Source organism: Corvus kubaryi, unplaced genomic scaffold, assembly GCF_017639235.1.
Source record: "Corvus kubaryi isolate FWS band 111438036 unplaced genomic scaffold, C.kubaryi_AGA036_p1.0 64999, whole genome shotgun sequence".
Classification (NCBI taxonomy): Eukaryota; Metazoa; Chordata; class Aves; order Passeriformes; family Corvidae; genus Corvus; species Corvus kubaryi.
Genome location: NW_024581680.1, coordinates 193,805 through 212,361, shown reverse-complemented (window position 1 = coordinate 212,361; position 18,557 = coordinate 193,805). Strand labels below are relative to the sequence as shown.

Sequence of the window (18,557 nt, the reverse complement as noted above, 5' to 3'; positions counted from 1 at the left end):
TACAGACATTCCCAGGTGACAGTCCAGTACTAAATAGCAGGACTGTCCCATTGGTCAGCACAGATCATAGACTTCTTGCTGTTGTTAAGTACAGAAAATTAAGTCAACGTGTTATTGCTAGGCTTAATTATATGTGGCATATATAAAATCAGCCCTCCTTTTCTATTTGTCTCTCTTTTTTTTTAACAGAAAATGCCCCAAAAACAATAGAGGACGTCGGCAGAAGCAAAACCTAGGCCATTTTACTTCAGATACATCATCCAGAATGGTTTAACTTAGTGCTTTTTATACCTACATTGACCATGTGATGTACATTTTTATTATATCTTTTTTTAAAGAATGGAAATATTTATTTCAGAGGCCTTATTTTTGAACATTTTTAGTGTAACAATGTTGGTCTGTATTCTGAAAGCATCAGCTCTAACAGCTATGGACTGTTTTAGTATCTTTACTTTTATGTTTTTGAATACAGTAGTTCATTTTCTGTATCTGTATCACATGGTTATATAATAGACTTGTGCTTTATCCATGGAATGTAATATTTTTGGAAACACAGATTTATTTCAACAATGTTGTAGACTTAAAAAAGCCCCAACAAACCAACAAAATAAGTCCACATTACCTAACAAACAAGGCATGAACTAAAGGTAAAAATGTTTACAGCTTACTTTTCTTATGAGGAAATAGAAAACACTGTGTTTAAATACCGTAGATATTTAAATGTTTTTGGAAGTTAGTAACTGATTTTCTAGACACTGCCTATCGCATGAACTGTGAAGCTGTGTGCTGTGTGTAGTTGTAACATATTTATAAAATGTGTGGGCTGGGTCTAAGCACTGCCATCTACATAAATAATTCCAACAATTTATTTTTAAAGAGGAAAATTATAAATTTCATAATTTGGGAAGTTACCTGGTAGAACAGATGGCACAGGTCCAAAAGAAGTAGGTCTTAGTAGATTTAGGTATTGTAAAAAAATTGGTGTTGAATAATTGAACACAAATAATTGGAATAAAGCCTACTTTATCACTGTTAAAACTGTTTTAATACTTCTTAAACTTTTTTAAAGGAAATACATGTTTTAACACCTACAATACAGATTGTATAGTGTTTGTGATTAAAATTTAAAAAAAAATAAAAGTGAATGAATTACTAGCGCTCTTGTATAGAGTATTTTCAAGAGCTAAAGAAGTCCATCCAAATTAGTCTGCTGGTCATAGTTATATTAATAGACTGTTAGTTGTCGTTTGAAAGATCCCAAGATAAAGTGTGAATAGGATGTGTTCAGCTGTTTTAACATGTAGTGTAGGCTTTCAGAATTTTGCATGTAGGATTTAATAATTTGTTCAATAAAAAAAAAAATGCTTTCAACATTTTGAACTGGAAAAGCATGTCACAATACAACATTTTCACTATATTGTCTCTGGTTTAGTGTGTTTATTTGTTACCCCATGGGGTAATTGCAGCAAGTTGAAGACCTGAAGTTGTTTTGCTGGAAAAAAAACAACTGTTCATTTTCCTGACTGCTTTTTGAATTCCCTCAGAGGAAAGCACTCCAGTAACATGAAAACAAAAGTAGATCTTTAAAAATATGCAAGTTTGCTTTCCTGCTTAATTAGCAAGTTACTTAACTTTCCTGGATTAACACTAATAACTTCATCACTACAGAAGCGTGACCCTTTAAACGTATGTTCCTTTCCAGATATTGCTTCCTAATTTTAGGGGTTTCATGTTGCTGAAAGTATCTGAACAATCATGTGTGGATATTTTGTAGTCAGAAGTATTTGACCAAGCTCCAGGAGCGGCGTTTCACGCCCTACTTTGAGCATCGCCGGAGCCAGCTGTCGCCCTGGCTCCCTGCAACAGCGCCAGAATCATTCTGGCAGGATCACCGAAACTTCGCCTCCCTCCAACCTGGCTGAAGGCAGGCAAAATGGATCGCCGTGAACTCACCTCAGAGGCTGAAAAAACACACCAAAATCGTCTCTCCAGCGCCACTGAGGAGGAAGAAGAGCAAGATGCAGCTTACACGATTGTGACAGTCCTGGACAAAGTCGCCAACATTGTTGACAGCGTGCAGGCAAGCCAGAAGAGGATAGAGGAGAAGCATAGGGAGATGGAAAATGCCATCAAGACCATACAGATTGACATTTTAAAGCTTGCCCAGGCTCATGGCAATACAGGCTTCATGGTGAACAAGTTACTGGAGAAAACCCGCAAAGTCAGCTCCACCATGAAGGAGGTGCGGGCGCGCGTGGAGAGGCAGAACACCAGCGTGCAGAAGGTGAAAGCAAAACAAGAGGAGATGCTGAGAAAAAACAAATTCCGGGTCGTGATCTATCAGGTAACCATGAACCTAATTTCTTGTGGTACTGTCTCTTTGCCACCTCCATGGTGACTTCTGGTAGGTGCTGGTTAATGAAGCAAAAGGTGCGGTTTGTCCGACATAGGAGTTATTTTGTGCTTTCTTTGACGTTGATCTGTGCTCCCCAGTGCCTTTCAGCATGAACCTACTGGCAGCAGCACACAGGGTCTATTATTAGTGTGGGTAGGTTTCTGAGCCAGTCGTGTAAGATTAACTGCAGATCAGCAAGGACTATTTGCTGCCTCTCTGAAAGGTAATATGAGGTAGGCCCTGTGAATCTTGTCATACAAACCATGCCTGACATTCATCTCTGTTATTTTTTTCACCGTATTAGGTAGAAGTGCAAATAGCGAAAGTGTTTTCAGGCTCCCTGAAACACAGACTTTCTTCTAACACTAATTTCAAAGCATGGCTTGTTTAACTGGCATCATTGCCCAGGCTTTCATACTGCTGACAAATTGGGACTTTTTTCATTGTCTCAGTGTATAGCAGTATATGTACAAACTAAAGCTCAGACCCACAAACCCTTCATGACAACAAATACTACCTTGCATGCTCTACCTTGGAAATGGTTTAACATAGCACTGTTCTTTCAATCACAGTGGGCAAGGAAATCTTATAGTTTCTTTCACTGACCTTATTCTAAGATGTTCATTGTACTTAAAAAAATTTGTGTTTGAAAAGAAGTTTCATGAAGCAGCATGGTCTCGCTTGCATCCATACAAACAGCGCAGACAGTTCTGGGGTCTTGTCAATGAGTGCTGTGAAACACATTTGTCTAATGGTCTGATCCTGCCTTTGCTGGAACTTCCCAGCTTCCCAGGTCAGCAGAAAGTAAGAGTGTTTGATCTTTTGCCAGAAGCATAGTTGCTCCTTTTTTACCAGCAAGTCGCCAAAGCTTCTTTCAAATGGGTTGTATTCCTCATTAGGCGTTCTTGAAAATAACACCCCTCATGAGTAACACAATGCACTTCCCATCACTCAGCTTTACACCCTACTCTTGCATCTGTTTGTACATAAATAACTTCATTTGCAATGAATGGAGCCGTGTGTTTCACTGAGCTTATTCACCACCGTGTACCCGCTGACAAATTCTTCTCCATAACCTAGCTTTCTTAAATAGTTCACTTTCTACTACTGGGGAAAAAATAGCTGAAAAAAGGAGAAAAAGCTGAAGGTAGGGAATATTACCTCTTTAGTGTTCTGTTAGTACCATATAGAGCCAAATTGTGCCTCCCAGATTTTCTGACTGGATTACTTACTATAGTTGTTCGGTAAAAAGTACAGGCTCAATCTGTCCTATTATTACCATTATTGCAAGCTGCATCATCATCCTGGAATAGAATACAGGCACTTTCACTTTTTGGTTGCAAATAATTTTCCAGCTAAAGGTAATAAATCTCTGTGACTCCTCTGGTTAATGGCATAATGTCATTTCATTGATGGGCCTTTACCATAATGACTGCAGCAGAATCAATGCTTTGAAAACATTTGTTCTTAAAACAGTATTCATTATATGATGCAATTTTTTCTGCTGGCAAGACTTGAGCTGTTGTTTATTTAAAAATACAGTAACATATGGTCAAAATGGATTTACACGCAGGTGTAAAGAACAGCCTTTGGAATTTTAGGCATTTCATACAAAAGGTGGCTCTCACAATGTATACTTTCTCTAAGAAACACCTTCAGTAGGTGTTTATGATCTCTCTGCTGGTTTTGCTGGACAAGAATGACCTGCACCCTATTCTGTATGTTTAATTCTTAGGTGGTACTTTTCAGGAAGGGAAACAGCATTTTTTGTTGTCTTTCTGGCTTCCTCTTCCTACCGTGGTTTAGAACTATCAGTGAGAATATGAATGACTCCCTCCTTAACTTCCATCCCTTTTGTAATGTAGGTTGAACAACCTTTTCCCACTTGCCCAGAGGAGAGGCAGGTATGTGGATCCCTCTAGGATCCGCCATTTAACACTTTCTGGAGAGGGATAACTGCAGCGCTGCACAAAACCTGGAACACACTCGGTAGGCAAGAGTGCACTGTAACTTCAAGGCACAGGTACACTTATGAGAGTCTCTTTCACACAAGTGCAGTGATTTTCACACCGCTGATTTACACCACAGGCACACTGCTGCAGTGCCAAGACCTGAATGACTGGAGCTTGGCTAGGATGAGAAGGAGTCTGGGAACCAAGGTGCTCCCTGTGCTATACGTTACAAATGGATATAACCAAGTTGTTTACTCTGTGGTTGTGATTGATGGCTCTTCTGTAGTGAGGTTTTCTTCTGAAGAGGTGTTTGGGACATTGTGATGGGGCCAATGACCCGTGGCTTGCTGCCATGGAATCCGTACATGGGTGAGTACATGTGAGTTTTAGTTTTAACTTTTGCCGGAACATCAGCATATGAGGAGAAACAAAACACCAATTAAATACTAAAGGTTTTCTTTCAAGTGGATAGCTTTGATCTTATCACTGATGGAGGGAGTAGGCAGGTTGAAAAGGATCATTGGCTGAAGGAGATGGTCCCAAGACACCTCAGCAATGATGAAAAGGGTTGATGATATCCTCACATTAAAAAGAGACAAAGTGATCATTCTTAAGCAGAATGATTACGGAATTGAGAGCATTCGTTTTTAGAAGGCCATGTGGTGGAGGAAAAGATTTGGTAGCAGGCAGCTCTCCTCCCTAGGCTGACTGCATGATTAAAAATGCCAGGTTACTTCAGACTTTCTAGTGAGGTCTTTGACCCTGGAATGCTATGTGCCCTGAGACTATAGCAGGGAATAAAAAGGATGTTGTAGATTGTACAGGTCACTGCTCATTTCTGTTCAGATTAGTCTGAATAACCAGCTGTAAGAGCTATCATTTCTCTGAAGTCAAAGAACATTTAACAGTTTAAATCATTCTGACTAAATTATTCTGAAATTAAAGGGGTTTTTTGTTTTCACCCTGAAAGAACTTGTTTCATTTGCTTTTCTGCATGTTCTGCAGGTCCCTCTTTAAATGGGACTGTACAGGTACCAGAAAGTCCATGTTACTGGCCTTTTTTCTATTATTACTACATAAGCACTATAAATGAATAACAACTTTCTATGAAGGGACACGTGGATTTGTTTCACTCACTGCTGTCTGACATTTAAAACTAGTGGACGTGTCATAAACCAAGTAAGGTTATGGCTTGACTGGCCTACACTATCAGGTTACAACTGATTTTTTTCCCTGTGGTTGCTCCACTGCACACACGGGCAGAGGCTCACACAAGCAGCCTTGCGTATGCCACTGATAATATGCATAAATAAGTTAAAATATACGTATCTTCTCCTGCCCACTGTGGTTATAATGACTAGGACGCTAAGAATGGTGAGATCAAGACGGGAACAATAGTCTGGAAACCTGAGGTCAAAGCACTTTCATCTGAAGTGGCAGTAGAAATCAGGGTGTCAGGAGCTCAGGAGATTGCCATTAATTTGGTACCATTTGGGTATAAGAATGGCAAGCTCAAAAATTGCCCTGCAGAACAAAATCTTTAGTAGCATGGAGTTAAATAGCTCACCCAGAGCAGATTGTGCTAGGTGGCTCATATTTGATCATTTTTCTGCTTTGCAGAAACATGGGAGGTCTTATCCTTTCTCATATTTATGTGCCTGGCATCTTACCTCATAACAGATAATCTGGAAAAACAACAGGTGTCAGTGCATTGTGTTGAAATGTGAAACGAAGCTTGCAATGGGTTTCTGAAAGTGTGTTCCTAAGGTCGTCTTTGTCATCTGTGTAATATTTTCATTAAAAATCTTGGTACAGAAAAGGTGTGATAATAGTAAAATGTGCTCAAAATTAGAAGCTGTCAGTTCATAGAAAGAAATATAGACAAGAAACCAAATTACTTTTACAGCTGGAATAATGCTAATTTGAGTGTACATGGTGCTAATTCCTGTAGTTTTAGCTCTGATCTGAAACTATAAATGGATGTCTCCAGTCCTGGAGACAAAAGGGTCTGGACAAAACTGCCTTCTAGAACTCATGGGAAGAGAAGAAACTTAAATTCCTATTGAAGTGGAGCGTGAAAACTTAATGGGAAAAAAATGGTGCAAATTGTCTGACTACCTCTGACAGCAGAATACTGGCCTCGAGAGACCAGCGACACTGGGCCTTTGTTGGAGTCTTGTGGCAGAAACCTTACAAATATTTTTACAGCTGGGACAGGTAATTGCCTTTGCTGAGAATACAGAGAATAAAATAAACCCAAGGATTGTGTCAGAGAGTGTCGCAAGAGCCCTTTGTTTGCAGTGTTGAGCCCAGCGCTCCAGTTCAAAGTGCAGAGCTGGCCCCGTGCTGTGCAGCAGCCACTCATGAAGAGGCTGTCAACCAGATAAAAAAACCTGCGTTTTTAGTGATATGTTTGCAAGGAATGAGGAGAAAGGAAAATTTAAAAATAATAATAATAATAATAAACCCAGATGTTGGGCTATTTCTGTGTTCCTAAAATAAAATAGCTTGCATATTTCACAGGACTGTGTTCATACCAGATTATAAACTTGACTCAACACCATTTGGTCTGGTGCCCCCAGACCTGTTCCTTGGGGATGATCCTCACAGGGGACAGGCTGTCCTCAGAGCTGCCATTGATTTTTCTTGACCTATTAGCACTGAGTGGTGGAAACAGCTGATCTTAGTTTACATTTGCACTGGATGCAGCTGTCCAGGGCTTCCCTTGTGGTTGCCCTGCATGTCAGCGGAGGAGCGCAGTTACAACATGAGCCTCCTGTGTTGTGTCCCTTCTCCGTGGTCATAGAGGCTGCTTGGAACTGTCACCAGGAACTGTGGCTGGCTGCTGTGGGCACGTACGTGTCTTAGAATGGAATCATGGAATCACTTAGACTGCAAAAGATCCCTTGAGATCATGAAGTCCAGCTGTTCGGCAGCACCCTTCATTCCTGAGGCACAGATTTGGGAATGGACTTGACTGGGGACATGTGGTTGGGATTCATATTCTCAGCACTAGTGAAGATAGCAAAACCTTGCAATTATTCCTTTAGCACAGGAGTAAAGTTGATCAAAACAGCACAGGAACAGAGATAAGGAATATGTGAAGTCACAAACAGGAAGTTTAGGATCTGGGACAGGACTCATCTTGCCAGGCATTAGACATCAGTAACACAGATGTTTTTACATTTGGCTTGTATACTCCTTTCAAGGAAGCAGAGGGAAGTGTGTGGAACCTGATTCCCCCAACCTGTTGTAGACATCTGCTTCTGGATACAGTTTCTACATTATAAGTATTTGTTCTCCCCATGTAGTTAAAAGGTTGACCAGAAATGAGTTCATATGGAGACACATTTGCTAGGGCAGACAAGTTCAGCAGCTCCTGATAACTGGCTTTCACTTGTACTTGAGAACTCTTCCCTGGTCTAGCTGACTTGTAGGAATAGTCACCATGTGATGAATGAATGAATCAAAACATTACCAAATATTTTTTTTTTTTGCCTTGTGATGCTTTTTCTCCTTCACTTACAATGGGCTTCCAGAAAAATTGGAAATGAGAGATTTCACCAGTTTGATTGCAAGCCTGAGAAGTGACCTGCAGAGCTATTCCCTGGTCTAGTTCCATAAAACAATAGCAAAGCAGAGAAAGTGTGAAGCTTTTGTTTTCCCCTGAAGCTGCAGTCATCCTTTTTATGCAGCATGTGGTAGCCTGGAGCCAAGGGCTTATCCACTGATGTGGTGTAACTGGGAAGTGGTTGCTCATTGACTGCTGCAAGCTACAGACAACGATAATGGGAGAATGAGCCGAGTTCCTTTGTAGTCATTGTATGCTGGTGGTTGGATTAATGAATTTCTGTCAGAGTTTAAATAAAAGGGATGTGATGTCTTTTCTCAGGAAAGAGAAATGAGGGGAGTTGACTGTTCTGACCAGGCTGGTTTTCTGTTGTGTAAAAATAATTCTAAATGCAAGCAACAGCACTTGGCTGTGAAGTCTTATATGCTGAAGTGTTTATTCTCTGTCTACTTTACTTGATAAAATTTCTTAGGTGGCCTTTTAAAATAATCCTATTTCACTCTCATCTGAGCAGCTTTTTGGCCTGCTGGCAGAGAGTCTGAAATGACATATTTGCAGAAGAAATGAAGGGATCACTTGAGATTTATAAAGCTTCACTTTTAACTGTTAGAATATGAGTAAAAGTACTGAATGATTTGTAATTGGTTATTCATCAGTGGTTTCATATTGATTTAGAGCACAATTTCAAGATGTTTTGCTGGTTTACCTTGGCTACCAGTCTGAATAACAAATCATTCATTCAACATGCAAATTTCTATGATTTCTTTAAAACATTGTGGCAATGCAGTTTCCTGCTCATAAGCTGCCCATCATTTGCATCACCAGTTGTCATAGACACAGCAGTTGTGCCAGAGCAGGCGCTGGGTAGCCTTTGACCATTTTGCTGCTTTGTGCTCTGCTTCAGAATTGTCCGGTGATCACCAGCCAGACCCATCTGTGCTTATGTTAATTGTCACCTGCACTTTCCCTGTCACACATCCCAAGGCTGAAAGATAATTTGCTGTGACCTTTTCCATGTGCAACACAATGACTCCAAGTTATGGAGTTTCATCAGTCTCTCCTCCCTACTTATGCTGGGAGCAGTTTCTTTAGGACCATTTTGAGTCTTGATTTTATATATATACAATATACAATTTCATAGATATATATGTTATTTTAGATATATAAAAAATTAATTAATTGGTCATTCTGGTTTTCTGTTTTCTTTTATTTAAAAAAGCTTTGTTCTGCTAAAGTGTTGATTGAAATTAGGTAATAGCTGAGAGCTGATAACTGTTGCCATTATTAAAGCTGTTTACAGTTACATTTTCAAGCTATTTGGAAAGAGAGCACAAAACCAGTTTATAGCGTTTCTAGCAAATATTTACATGTAATAGAGTGTATTACCTTTTCTTCTCTTTGCCAACTTTGGAAGCCAGTTTGAGTTTTGAAATACAAACCTAGAATACATGTGCCAAAAACCAGGGAAGGACAAGGGATGTAAAGCTCTTGAATTGCCTGCATTCATTAAACTGCCCTCATATTCAATTATTTTTTATTTTCAAATGGTATAATAAAATTATTACTGAAACTATTATTAAAAGTGTTGATGTACTTAAAGCCTAAGTATTGTTTTACAGTGACATTATGTCGCTGTATCACTTAGCAAATCAAGTGAGCTCTAAACGAAAAACACACATTTTCTTAAGGAAAATAAAAGTACTGCTGCTATTAATTATTGATCCCATCTGTACTCCCAAAGAGTGGAAATTTAGCTAATTAGTTTGTGAGGGAATCTTTTCAACAACCCTTTTTCCTTTTCCCAGCCTCACAGTCCTTGCTGAAGGCATGATGTTCTTCCAGCAGCCCCCTTTGGCTCCTTAGTGCAGCAGTAAGTGAAGGCTGCTTTTAGAGCCAACCTGATCTTTACCAGGACACCATGGCTGCAAAATACCTGAGACATTGCTAAACAATTTGCTCTGCCATTTCCCCCTTTCTCCTCCCAGAGAGGAGGAGAGCTTGACTGTGCAGGCAGGGTTATCAAGCAGGCACTTTCTGAAACAGCCTCTTTTCCCCTGCGGATTTCAATTATCTGAGCATTGCCACCTTGAGAATCTCATACTGTTGATGAGAGGCACTGCCACATTTAAGATTATTTACCTACTGGTTTTAAGGTTTCAGTGAGGTGGAGAAGTCAGCACCTTTCCCTTTGCATGGTTAAGGAGCAGGTGCATTAGCCTTCTCTCATAAATGCTTTACTATATCCTATGGGGAAAAACATTCTACTGCTTTGATCCCTTCCTTGTGGTCACAAGATGCCAGCAGTGCCTGCAAACTGGTCACTGTTCCCTCCCATGGGTGCTGAGCAGCTAGAATTTTGGAAGCCAAGGGAATGGTTGAAGAGCAGAAGGAGGGTTTGAAGGACACAGGCTATGTCCCCTTGAAAATTTTCTAATTGTGAATTAAGCTGAAATGAGAGCAGAGGGTGAAAATGCCAGTGATGGAGTCAGACTTCATTGGGTTTCAATATTCTCTGCCCCTGGAGCCATCTGTTCCAATCAATGCCATGCGGGCCTTCTTCCTCAAAGCTGAGGGTTACTTACATGTTTACTTTGTATTCAGACAGGCCCTTAAGAACCCAAAATTCTTTGGCTAGGCATATTTGAGAGGTTAAATACTCAAAAAATAGGAAAAAAAAATTCAGGTTTTAGATGCTTTCTTAGCAAACTCACTGTGCCATGGGCTTCACCAGCCACTCCTGAACTGTGCACTTGCACTGTTACGGTGTCATACCTTTAAGTTTTGTCTGTTAAAGATTTTTCTTAAGCAGTGGATCTAACTACCCTGCAACTACAACTGCAAAAGTCTCCAGGATTTTTCCTTATCATTCAACCAGTGCTTTCAGTCTCTCCTTTGCTACCACAAAACCTGAAGTCTTTTTCCTTTCAGGCTTCATTTCCTTTGACACCCATGCATTTCTCCAAAACATTTCCAGTTTCAACACAACATCTAATCTGATTCCTTTCTCCCCTCTCTCCTCCTACACCCATTCACAACACACAAGCCCTCTTCTTAGCACCCTTGTCCCCTTACAAGATTCAGATCTACATGCAAGGTACCTGAGCCATGGCATGTTTGCTCAGAACAGATGTCAGCTTGGGGGAACAGGTAGAATGACTCAAAACAGAGCCAGCTTCACAGAAGAGCACTTATTTCTTTGTGTCAGAACCCAGATCCATTCCCAAATTGGTGAAAAATGTCCAAATGTTTCTGCATTAGTGGAGGGGCCATGTAAGTGTGAGAAGGTGGGAGATGCATAATATAAGCATGTGTGTTACATTTCTTGTACAAACCAAGACAACTTCCAAATCAACCACTTACATGACAGATTTACCAACTTTTTTCTTGGAAGAGAAGGAAAAATATTTTTCTGTTTGAAAGGTCTGTTTCCATTGTGTTGAGAGGTGGATACCTTTTCAGGAGACTATGGCCAATGAGCAATTATGGCCAACAAACACACCAGGACCAGTGTGAGCACCCTCTGCAGGTACTCCTTCTAGGAGGAGTGATGAAAGGGAAAAGGAATGCTCAGCTTCCATAGATTTGCGTTTGGATTCTGGCCTGTGCATGTCTTTGGTCTTTGCCAGTAGACAAGACAAGCAGAGTACATGTCCTATGTATTAATCAATAGACAGCCCATATGACCGCATGCCTCTTTCCTCAAGAAATCATGTTGAAAATAATTGACTGCTTGGTATAATCTTTCACTGTGAAATAATCTCCTGTCCTCATTTTAGATCCTCCCTTACCTCCCATGAGGTGGTGGTGGTGGTGGTAGGTACAAGTTCTTCGTAGCAAAATGCTTAAGCAGAATTTTAACAAAAAGCTTGCAAGCAGCAGCATCGATGGCTCAACTCCCTTCTCATCCTTCCTGAACATTGGACTGCCCAGTCCTGCTATTCCCAGTCCCATCTGCTTTCTAGGAAAAGGAGAAAGCTCTCACCCAGTTTAGGGCTTTGTTCTGTGCTGCTGAAATCAGTAGGTGTTTGGTCTTTGGTTTTAGTGAGCCTATAAAGGAGCTGGTAGCTATATGCTTTGACTCCATCTGTTTCCCACCTGGTACTAAAGCATCTTCTTCCTGCCTTAGGAAGGATGAGCTCCTCTCTTCTCTCTGCCCCACAGATATCTAGTGATAAGAAGAAATGAGTTAGGAGCAGGAGAGCGAAAGGAAGCAGATGAAAAAGCTCACCTACAGAGACTAAATCACCGTATTTTTATTCTGAAACCTTCCTAACATGCTAGACAGGTGCACTAATACTTTCCACTTCGGTAACATCCAGAAATCGTGAGAGGAGATAGAAACTCACACTAATGTTTTGCCTCGCTACATTTGATTCTGCAAGATGTGTGCAGACACCAAGGAAAAGAAGAAAATAAAAGATCTGGCAAAGTTTATGCTGCGAGTCTGTAGGAGAATGAAAATATTTCTCAGGATCTGCAGCTCTAGTTTCTGTGTCTCATCTACAAGATCTTCATTTCACATGTTCTTGTCCATAACTTTTAATTCTAATGTGTGTATGAAAGCTAAAGTGCTCTCTTCTTCAGCTAACAGACTAAAGGCAAATACATAAAGTTAAATAAATAAAAATCTAGCAGCTGACAAAAAGCACAGACCAATTCTTCTTCCTAAGGAAGACAACTTAAATATTGCAGAGAAAACAGTCTCTCTGCCTTCCCTCCTTTTAAAAAGTAATCTTCATATGAAAGGCATATTCATCTCCCCATATTGTATTCATTTCTGTAAGTACTGAAATGTTAGAATATTCGTTCTGGAAATATTTTTGTTACCATTTCAGTTGAAGGAGTGGGGTGTAATTTAAAAACTTTGAGGAATTATTATCCAGCTGTGTTTTAGTTAATTTTCAGGAAAAAAAAAAAGAGATTATGTTTATATGTAGAAGTCTTTATATAATTAATGTTAATTTGCACATGTTAATGAAGATGGTTATTAGCAAAACATTGTAGTTTCGTTCCTGCTGTTTTTGATAGATGAGCTGAATAACATTCTGCTGTAATCAATGTAACACAATTTGTCCCTATTTTTTCTAAGCATTAACCACTATTTTACTAGAGGGTTTTTATAGAAGCCAAGGCACGATGAGAGACCCTTAAGTGGGCTTTATCTGTCAAATAGCTCAGTGTATGTTATTTTATGTATTTCTAGCACTCAGTAAAATAACATGACTCACTACTAATGAGTCACTGTGAAAAATGACAGACATCTTTTTGGCTGGAAACAAGTTCACAGCAAAATTTCATGGGTTCATAGCCTCAATATTTTCTACATGAGGATGGTAATACTGAGGTAGAGTCCTGACACTGTCAGGCCTCAGAAATCACCTGAAGTGGTTAGTACTAATGGGAAACAGCTTAGAGAGTGCAATACAGCTGCTGTACCTGTTTGCACCCCAAAGGGCTGCTCCTCCTGGGGGAATAGCACACGCACGTGCATGGAAAAACCTGGGGGGGGAAGAAGGAGGTGGCATTGTCCACCTCATACACCTCCTACAAGTTACAATTTTTCTACTCTGCATACACTGCACTTCTAGGTAGAAGTAACTCACTAACACTGAGCCACAAATTCGTACTGTCCATGCAGATCAGGGAAACAACTTTTTTAGGAGATTCTCCCTGTTCAGATAAATCCTTCATCACCGTAAGCTTTTATCCCTTTTTTTTTTTTTTTTTGGATGTCCTTAACCACTAGCTGATTCTAGGCAAATTTTTTGTTTACTGTGGACAGTTTTTGGAAGTCTTCCATGTCTTTGAGCTTTGAGCCTCTAGCAATTTTTCTTTGGAAAGGCTGCATGAATTCCTAGGGCTAAGGTGTCTAGGATAGTCACCACTTCCAAGCATGCAGCTGACACACATTAGATGTGTGATCTAAATATATAATTCTGCATTCCCAAACAGGCCACCAAACTCACCACAGGAGACAAAGGTGCTTGCTCAGGAATATCATACATTTCCAAATGGAACAAATCAAGTTTACCTCAACGATGGTACAGGTGCTGAGTGAATTGAATGTTACTGGGTTTACCAAAAACCATCTCCCTGCTTTACTGACTTTGTCCCCTTGTGCAGACAGCACATCTAAGTTGATATGTTGGGGTTCATCCCCTTCTGGGCAGCAATGGAAAGTGTTTGCTAAGTTCCAAATAGTCAAAAATGCACAACTGTCTTGGTAATAGTAGTAGACTGAAGCTACTCATATCATTGAGGCATTTGCTTGGACAGTGTAGAGCTGACACCAGCCCAAGAGCCTCTTTTGTCCACAGGGTGTGTGCTTTTATCAGCGAGAAATAATGGATCTAGGTCCAATCCAGAGGAGCAGATAAGCTCCCAAAAAAAAAAGACCTAGACAAGTCTGCTCTGAAAACCATTAGAGGCCAGTACCCATAGGACTATTGCATTAATTAATTTCAGGTAGAGCCACAGTGAAAAGAAATCTTTAATCCTGCATATAATATCTTTACAGAACTTGGCAAAGGTTTCTTTTGCCATTTGTGTTATGCACAGATCGAGTACGATGGTACAAGCCTACCTTACTTTGTTACAGTATTATATTTCCACTAATTAATTGCAAGCCAACCAGAAAAAAAAAAAAATTGAATCACCATCTTTTTGAAACACGCTGGAACATGACTCTCTGCTTTCATTCACAGGAGGAAACCGAGTGTCCTTCATCTCTCTCTGTTATCAAAGAGATGACAGCAGGCGAAACTATAGAGGATGATTTCTTCCCACCTGATGATCTGTCTTCTGATGAAGAATATTATATTGAAGAAAGCAAAGCAACCAAGTTCAAGAAATCAGGCATGAGGCGCATTGATGACATCAAAAAGGCATTTTCAAGGGAAAATATCCAAAAGACAAGACAAAATTTTGGCAAGAAGGTAAACAGGCTTCAAACTAGGATAGTGACCCCTGAGAGGAGAGAGAGAATCAGGCAGTCAGGAGAGAGACTGAAACAATCTGGGGTAAGAATCAAGAAAACCATTTCACAAGCTGCTCCGACAAAGGAGACATTCAAGATCCATAAAAAAAATAAAGAACGAACAGGAGCCGAAGGTCAGGAGGGGATCCCGGAAGCCAGCGTACACATCACCTCTGAGCTCCCATCAGCAGAGCCCTTCACCGAAGAAATCTCTTACACAGAAGTGATCACTAAGGTAAAGAAAGACAAGAACAGTGCAACAAAAGCTGCTTCCCAGTCAACTGAAATAGGGGTGACGATCCCAGAAGTCGTCTTTAAGCAGGAAAGAAAAGAAGGAGGAGGAGGTGATGATGACGTCCCTTTGCTAGACTTAAAGCAATCAGCATAAGGAGTCAATGAGCAAACACACCATACTGTCCTCACTGAGCAAGAGGGAACACAGTATGTACTCACTCAGCTTTAGAAAAATGTGTGAATTTGTGTTATATCACAAACCGTGTTGGTGTTGTTCTGCCATCCACACTGATGTCTGTAGTGCTTTCTTCCTGACAAAAGTCAAGCCATTCAAGTCAAGCCTGAATGAAGGGGCTCCCCCTGTGTCTCTGTGTGTGCCGATAGCCATCGTTAACCCAAATGTCAAAGGGAGATAGGAATCTGCTGCATTTCCAAGATTGATCTAGCAGTCACTTTACAGCCTAATCACTCTCATTGTTTTATGTACAACAGTATAAATTTATTTCCATTATCTTATACCAACTCATCTAATCAGAAAACAGTAACAAATCTATTACTTCATATTAGCAAAAGGAAGAATTATGTAAAATGTAGTTTAGCTGTACAAATATTATCATTTAAGGGCCCTCACAGAAAAAGCAGGAAGAGCATATTCCTGTTTTACCCACAGTGTGAAAAAATGTGGCAGGAATTATAGGGCTTTGAGTAAATTGTGTTTTTTCTCAGTGGAAAAGAGAAGCTCCTGAAATGACTACAGGTTATTTCCAGACTTCTGGAACAGGAAGGTTCATTGTAAGTAAGCAATGTGTTTTGTGCACTTATGGAGTAAGAATTAAAAAGAAGATACATTAAATATGGAACAGCAGGAAGAAAAGGGAAGAAGGTATCTTATTCATGTTTTGGAAAGATGAGCTTGTGAGAAAGGCAATGATATGAAGCAGTAGAAGTGGAATAAGATGAATGTATGGGTTCTGGATAAATAGAGAGAAAAATTAGAATATTATGATTACGGTTTCCTTGAGAGCTTTTAGAAAACTGTTACTCTTTACAGAGGAACATAGTGTTTATGAGCATAACTGACCAGACAAGGGAATTGTTTTGTTTTCCACTCTCTGTGCTTTTTCCGAGCTTCACTGCAATTAAAATCTATTCTATAAAGTCACAGATGTACAGAGCCAATCCATAACCCAATTCTTTTTTTCTTATCATCATCATTATTGACCAGTCACAGCCTCAGGGATTATGAGACAGACACCCTTTGGACTATGGAATGCTGTTTATTTGCAACTCTCGGGAGCCAGTGCCCTGACATCAGATACGTTTGTAAACACGACTGCTACACTGACAGGGGGTGCAGGACTGTATTGCTCTCTTCATTCTTCAATGGAGTTGCCTTCAAAGCACTTATCTAAAGCAATGTTAGTCATTACTATGTGTGTGAAACTTGTACAATACTGCCAAAAGCTGTATGATTGTATTTAATATATGGGATTCATTTTAACAGAAGAGCATAACTTGGTTATCTCTATACATTGTTTGAGGACTTCCGGCTAATTGTTAATGTATCATTTAAATATAATTAGTTTGATTTCAAGTATTCTGCCTGCCAGTTCTTTCATTTAGTCTGGTGTACATCCCGCTTGAAGTGAAACAGCTTTAGCAATAGTAACTAGGGGAACACTGGTTGGGGAAGGTCAATGTTTTACTATATTAGTGACATTTCAAATCAAATTAATGTTGTCAGATTGGAAGCACTCCACTGAGTGGAAGGGCAGGATAGAGCAAGAGAAGGAGACAGAGAAAGGAACACATTTCTGTCAGCAGTAAATTGTTCATCTCCACTCTACTGTAATCACATGCAAAAAGGAAAGAAAGTGTTTTGCTTATAGGAGACACTGATGGTTTTGTTCGGTGTTTTTTGCTAGTGATAAGAAGCCTTTCTGGAAAAAAGTGACTTTATGTTCTTCTTCAGTTCAGTATAAAACTGTGGCTATCTTCAGTGAAATACTGTATGGTTTTTCTGGTTCTTCAGTAATATGGCCTGCATTCTGTTCTGCAAGATTTGGCGTTTTCCTAAACTGATAAACAGGGTTTAGTTATTGAAATGAAAACATTGATGTTCAAATAAGCTATTTCTTTGCATTTTTATACAGCAGAACACTAAGTGCTAGAACATCATTGCCTCTAGATTTTCTTCATATAGCATTTAATTTTCTCATTTTATTTGACAAAGAAAAGAAGTGATGCAGTTTCCATGGAGCTTATAATGTAGCACCAGATATAACCTCTATCAAATATATATTTTTTTAATGTTTACTTCTAGCTTCAATTGGGCAGAGGATGATTTGTTTTCATAGCAAGCAGCGAGTTCTTCAGGTGTGCAAAGTACTTCAATGTACACTTTTTATTTTAAATTACTATCAGTGTTACCGACCTGACTTCTACATGTACCAAGAGATCAAAGTTAAATTACTCCATTTTCCTTCATAAAGGCAGAAAACACTATGGTTTGCGACCTCAATTTCTGTGTAGCAGCACAGCCCTTTGCTGCTTGAAGCCTTCCCCCATCTTTTTCATAATTTCCAAGATCAATGATCATGAAGCCAAATCCTTCAGCCTTCTCAGAAACAAAATTCTCAATGAAATTGGTTGACATACAGCTGCACTGCAGAGAGGTCTGGTGTATATTTTTTGAACAGTTGGTTTCACTTGAAAAGATAATCTTGCCGGCACTGTTGCTCCTAGCTCAGAGGAAAGAAAGGACCCTGTCCCCGTCTGCTCTTTTCCAAGAAGAAAGCTGGCACTCTGTACTTCGTTGTGGGTGTGAGTGTGAATATCAAACTTCCTCATGGAAAGAGCCCCACAATTGCTAACTGCAGAGTAAAATAGGTTATGGGAAGGGATGAACTACTTTCTTAGATACTTGCTATAAAAAATTGAAAGTGTTTACATGGAGAAACATGAATCTCCATGTTTACACGGAGAAAAAAAATATTAACAAAGTCCTGACTGCAAGTCCTTCTTTCATATCACCCAACAAAAATTTCTTTTGCTTTGAATTTGTGCTAGTGAAAAAAGCCAAACACATTTTCTGCCAATAGCTTCCTGTCTATTAAAAGAGAAGTATCAATCATCCTTCAGTTACAGGGTAGACAGCAGTGGTGCTTAACACAAAAATACTTCAACCATTTCAGGTGAAGTGTGGCCTGTGTGTTGGCTTCTTTTTTTTTAAACTAAACTGATGCAAAATACAGAACAAAAAGGAGTTAAGAGGTTTGAGTTTGCAGGATTCAGGCACTAATGCAAATGGAACAAGCACTAGCAGAGCCAAACTGGTGTTCGGATGTGGTTTTTTCCTGCTAATAATGGGGGGTGTGCACACCTTCCTTATAAGTGGATATAAGTTTAGAAATTCGTTAATAGGGGCAA

General features: G+C 39.7%; 2 protein-coding genes across 4 annotated transcripts in view; both read left to right on the top strand.

Annotated features, from left to right (window-relative positions):
- LOC121672837 (tomoregulin-1-like) overlaps positions 1–1,417 on the top strand; it is a 111,491-nt gene extending 110,074 nt beyond the window's left edge. For all 3 annotated transcript variants that reach the window (XM_042045741.1, XM_042045742.1, XM_042045740.1), the window contains one exon: positions 190–1,417. In XM_042045741.1, coding sequence (XP_041901675.1) covers positions 190–274 — 85 coding nt within the window. In that variant the 3' untranslated portion in view covers positions 275–1,417. The remainder of the gene's footprint in view (positions 1–189) is intronic.
- Positions 1,418–1,511: 94 nt separating this feature from the next.
- On the top strand, positions 1,512–16,722 carry LOC121672838 (caveolae-associated protein 4-like). The gene is made up of 2 exons (XM_042045743.1): positions 1,512–2,344; positions 14,623–16,722. The coding sequence occupies exons 1-2, from the start codon at positions 1,934–1,936 to the stop codon at positions 15,280–15,282; spliced, it is 1,071 nt and encodes a 356-aa protein (XP_041901677.1). The 5' UTR covers positions 1,512–1,933; the 3' UTR covers positions 15,283–16,722.
- The last annotated feature ends 1,835 nt before the right edge of the window (positions 16,723–18,557 follow it).

Excerpts from the sequence above, each read along its gene's own strand:
- LOC121672838 (XM_042045743.1), top strand. The coding sequence starts at position 1,934 with ATGGATCGCCGTGAACTCACCTCAGAGGCTGAAAAAACACACCAAAAT. Across the intron at positions 2,345-14,622 it reads TCCGGGTCGTGATCTATCAG|GAGGAAACCGAGTGTCCTTC; the intron begins GTAACCATGAAC and ends TTTCATTCACAG.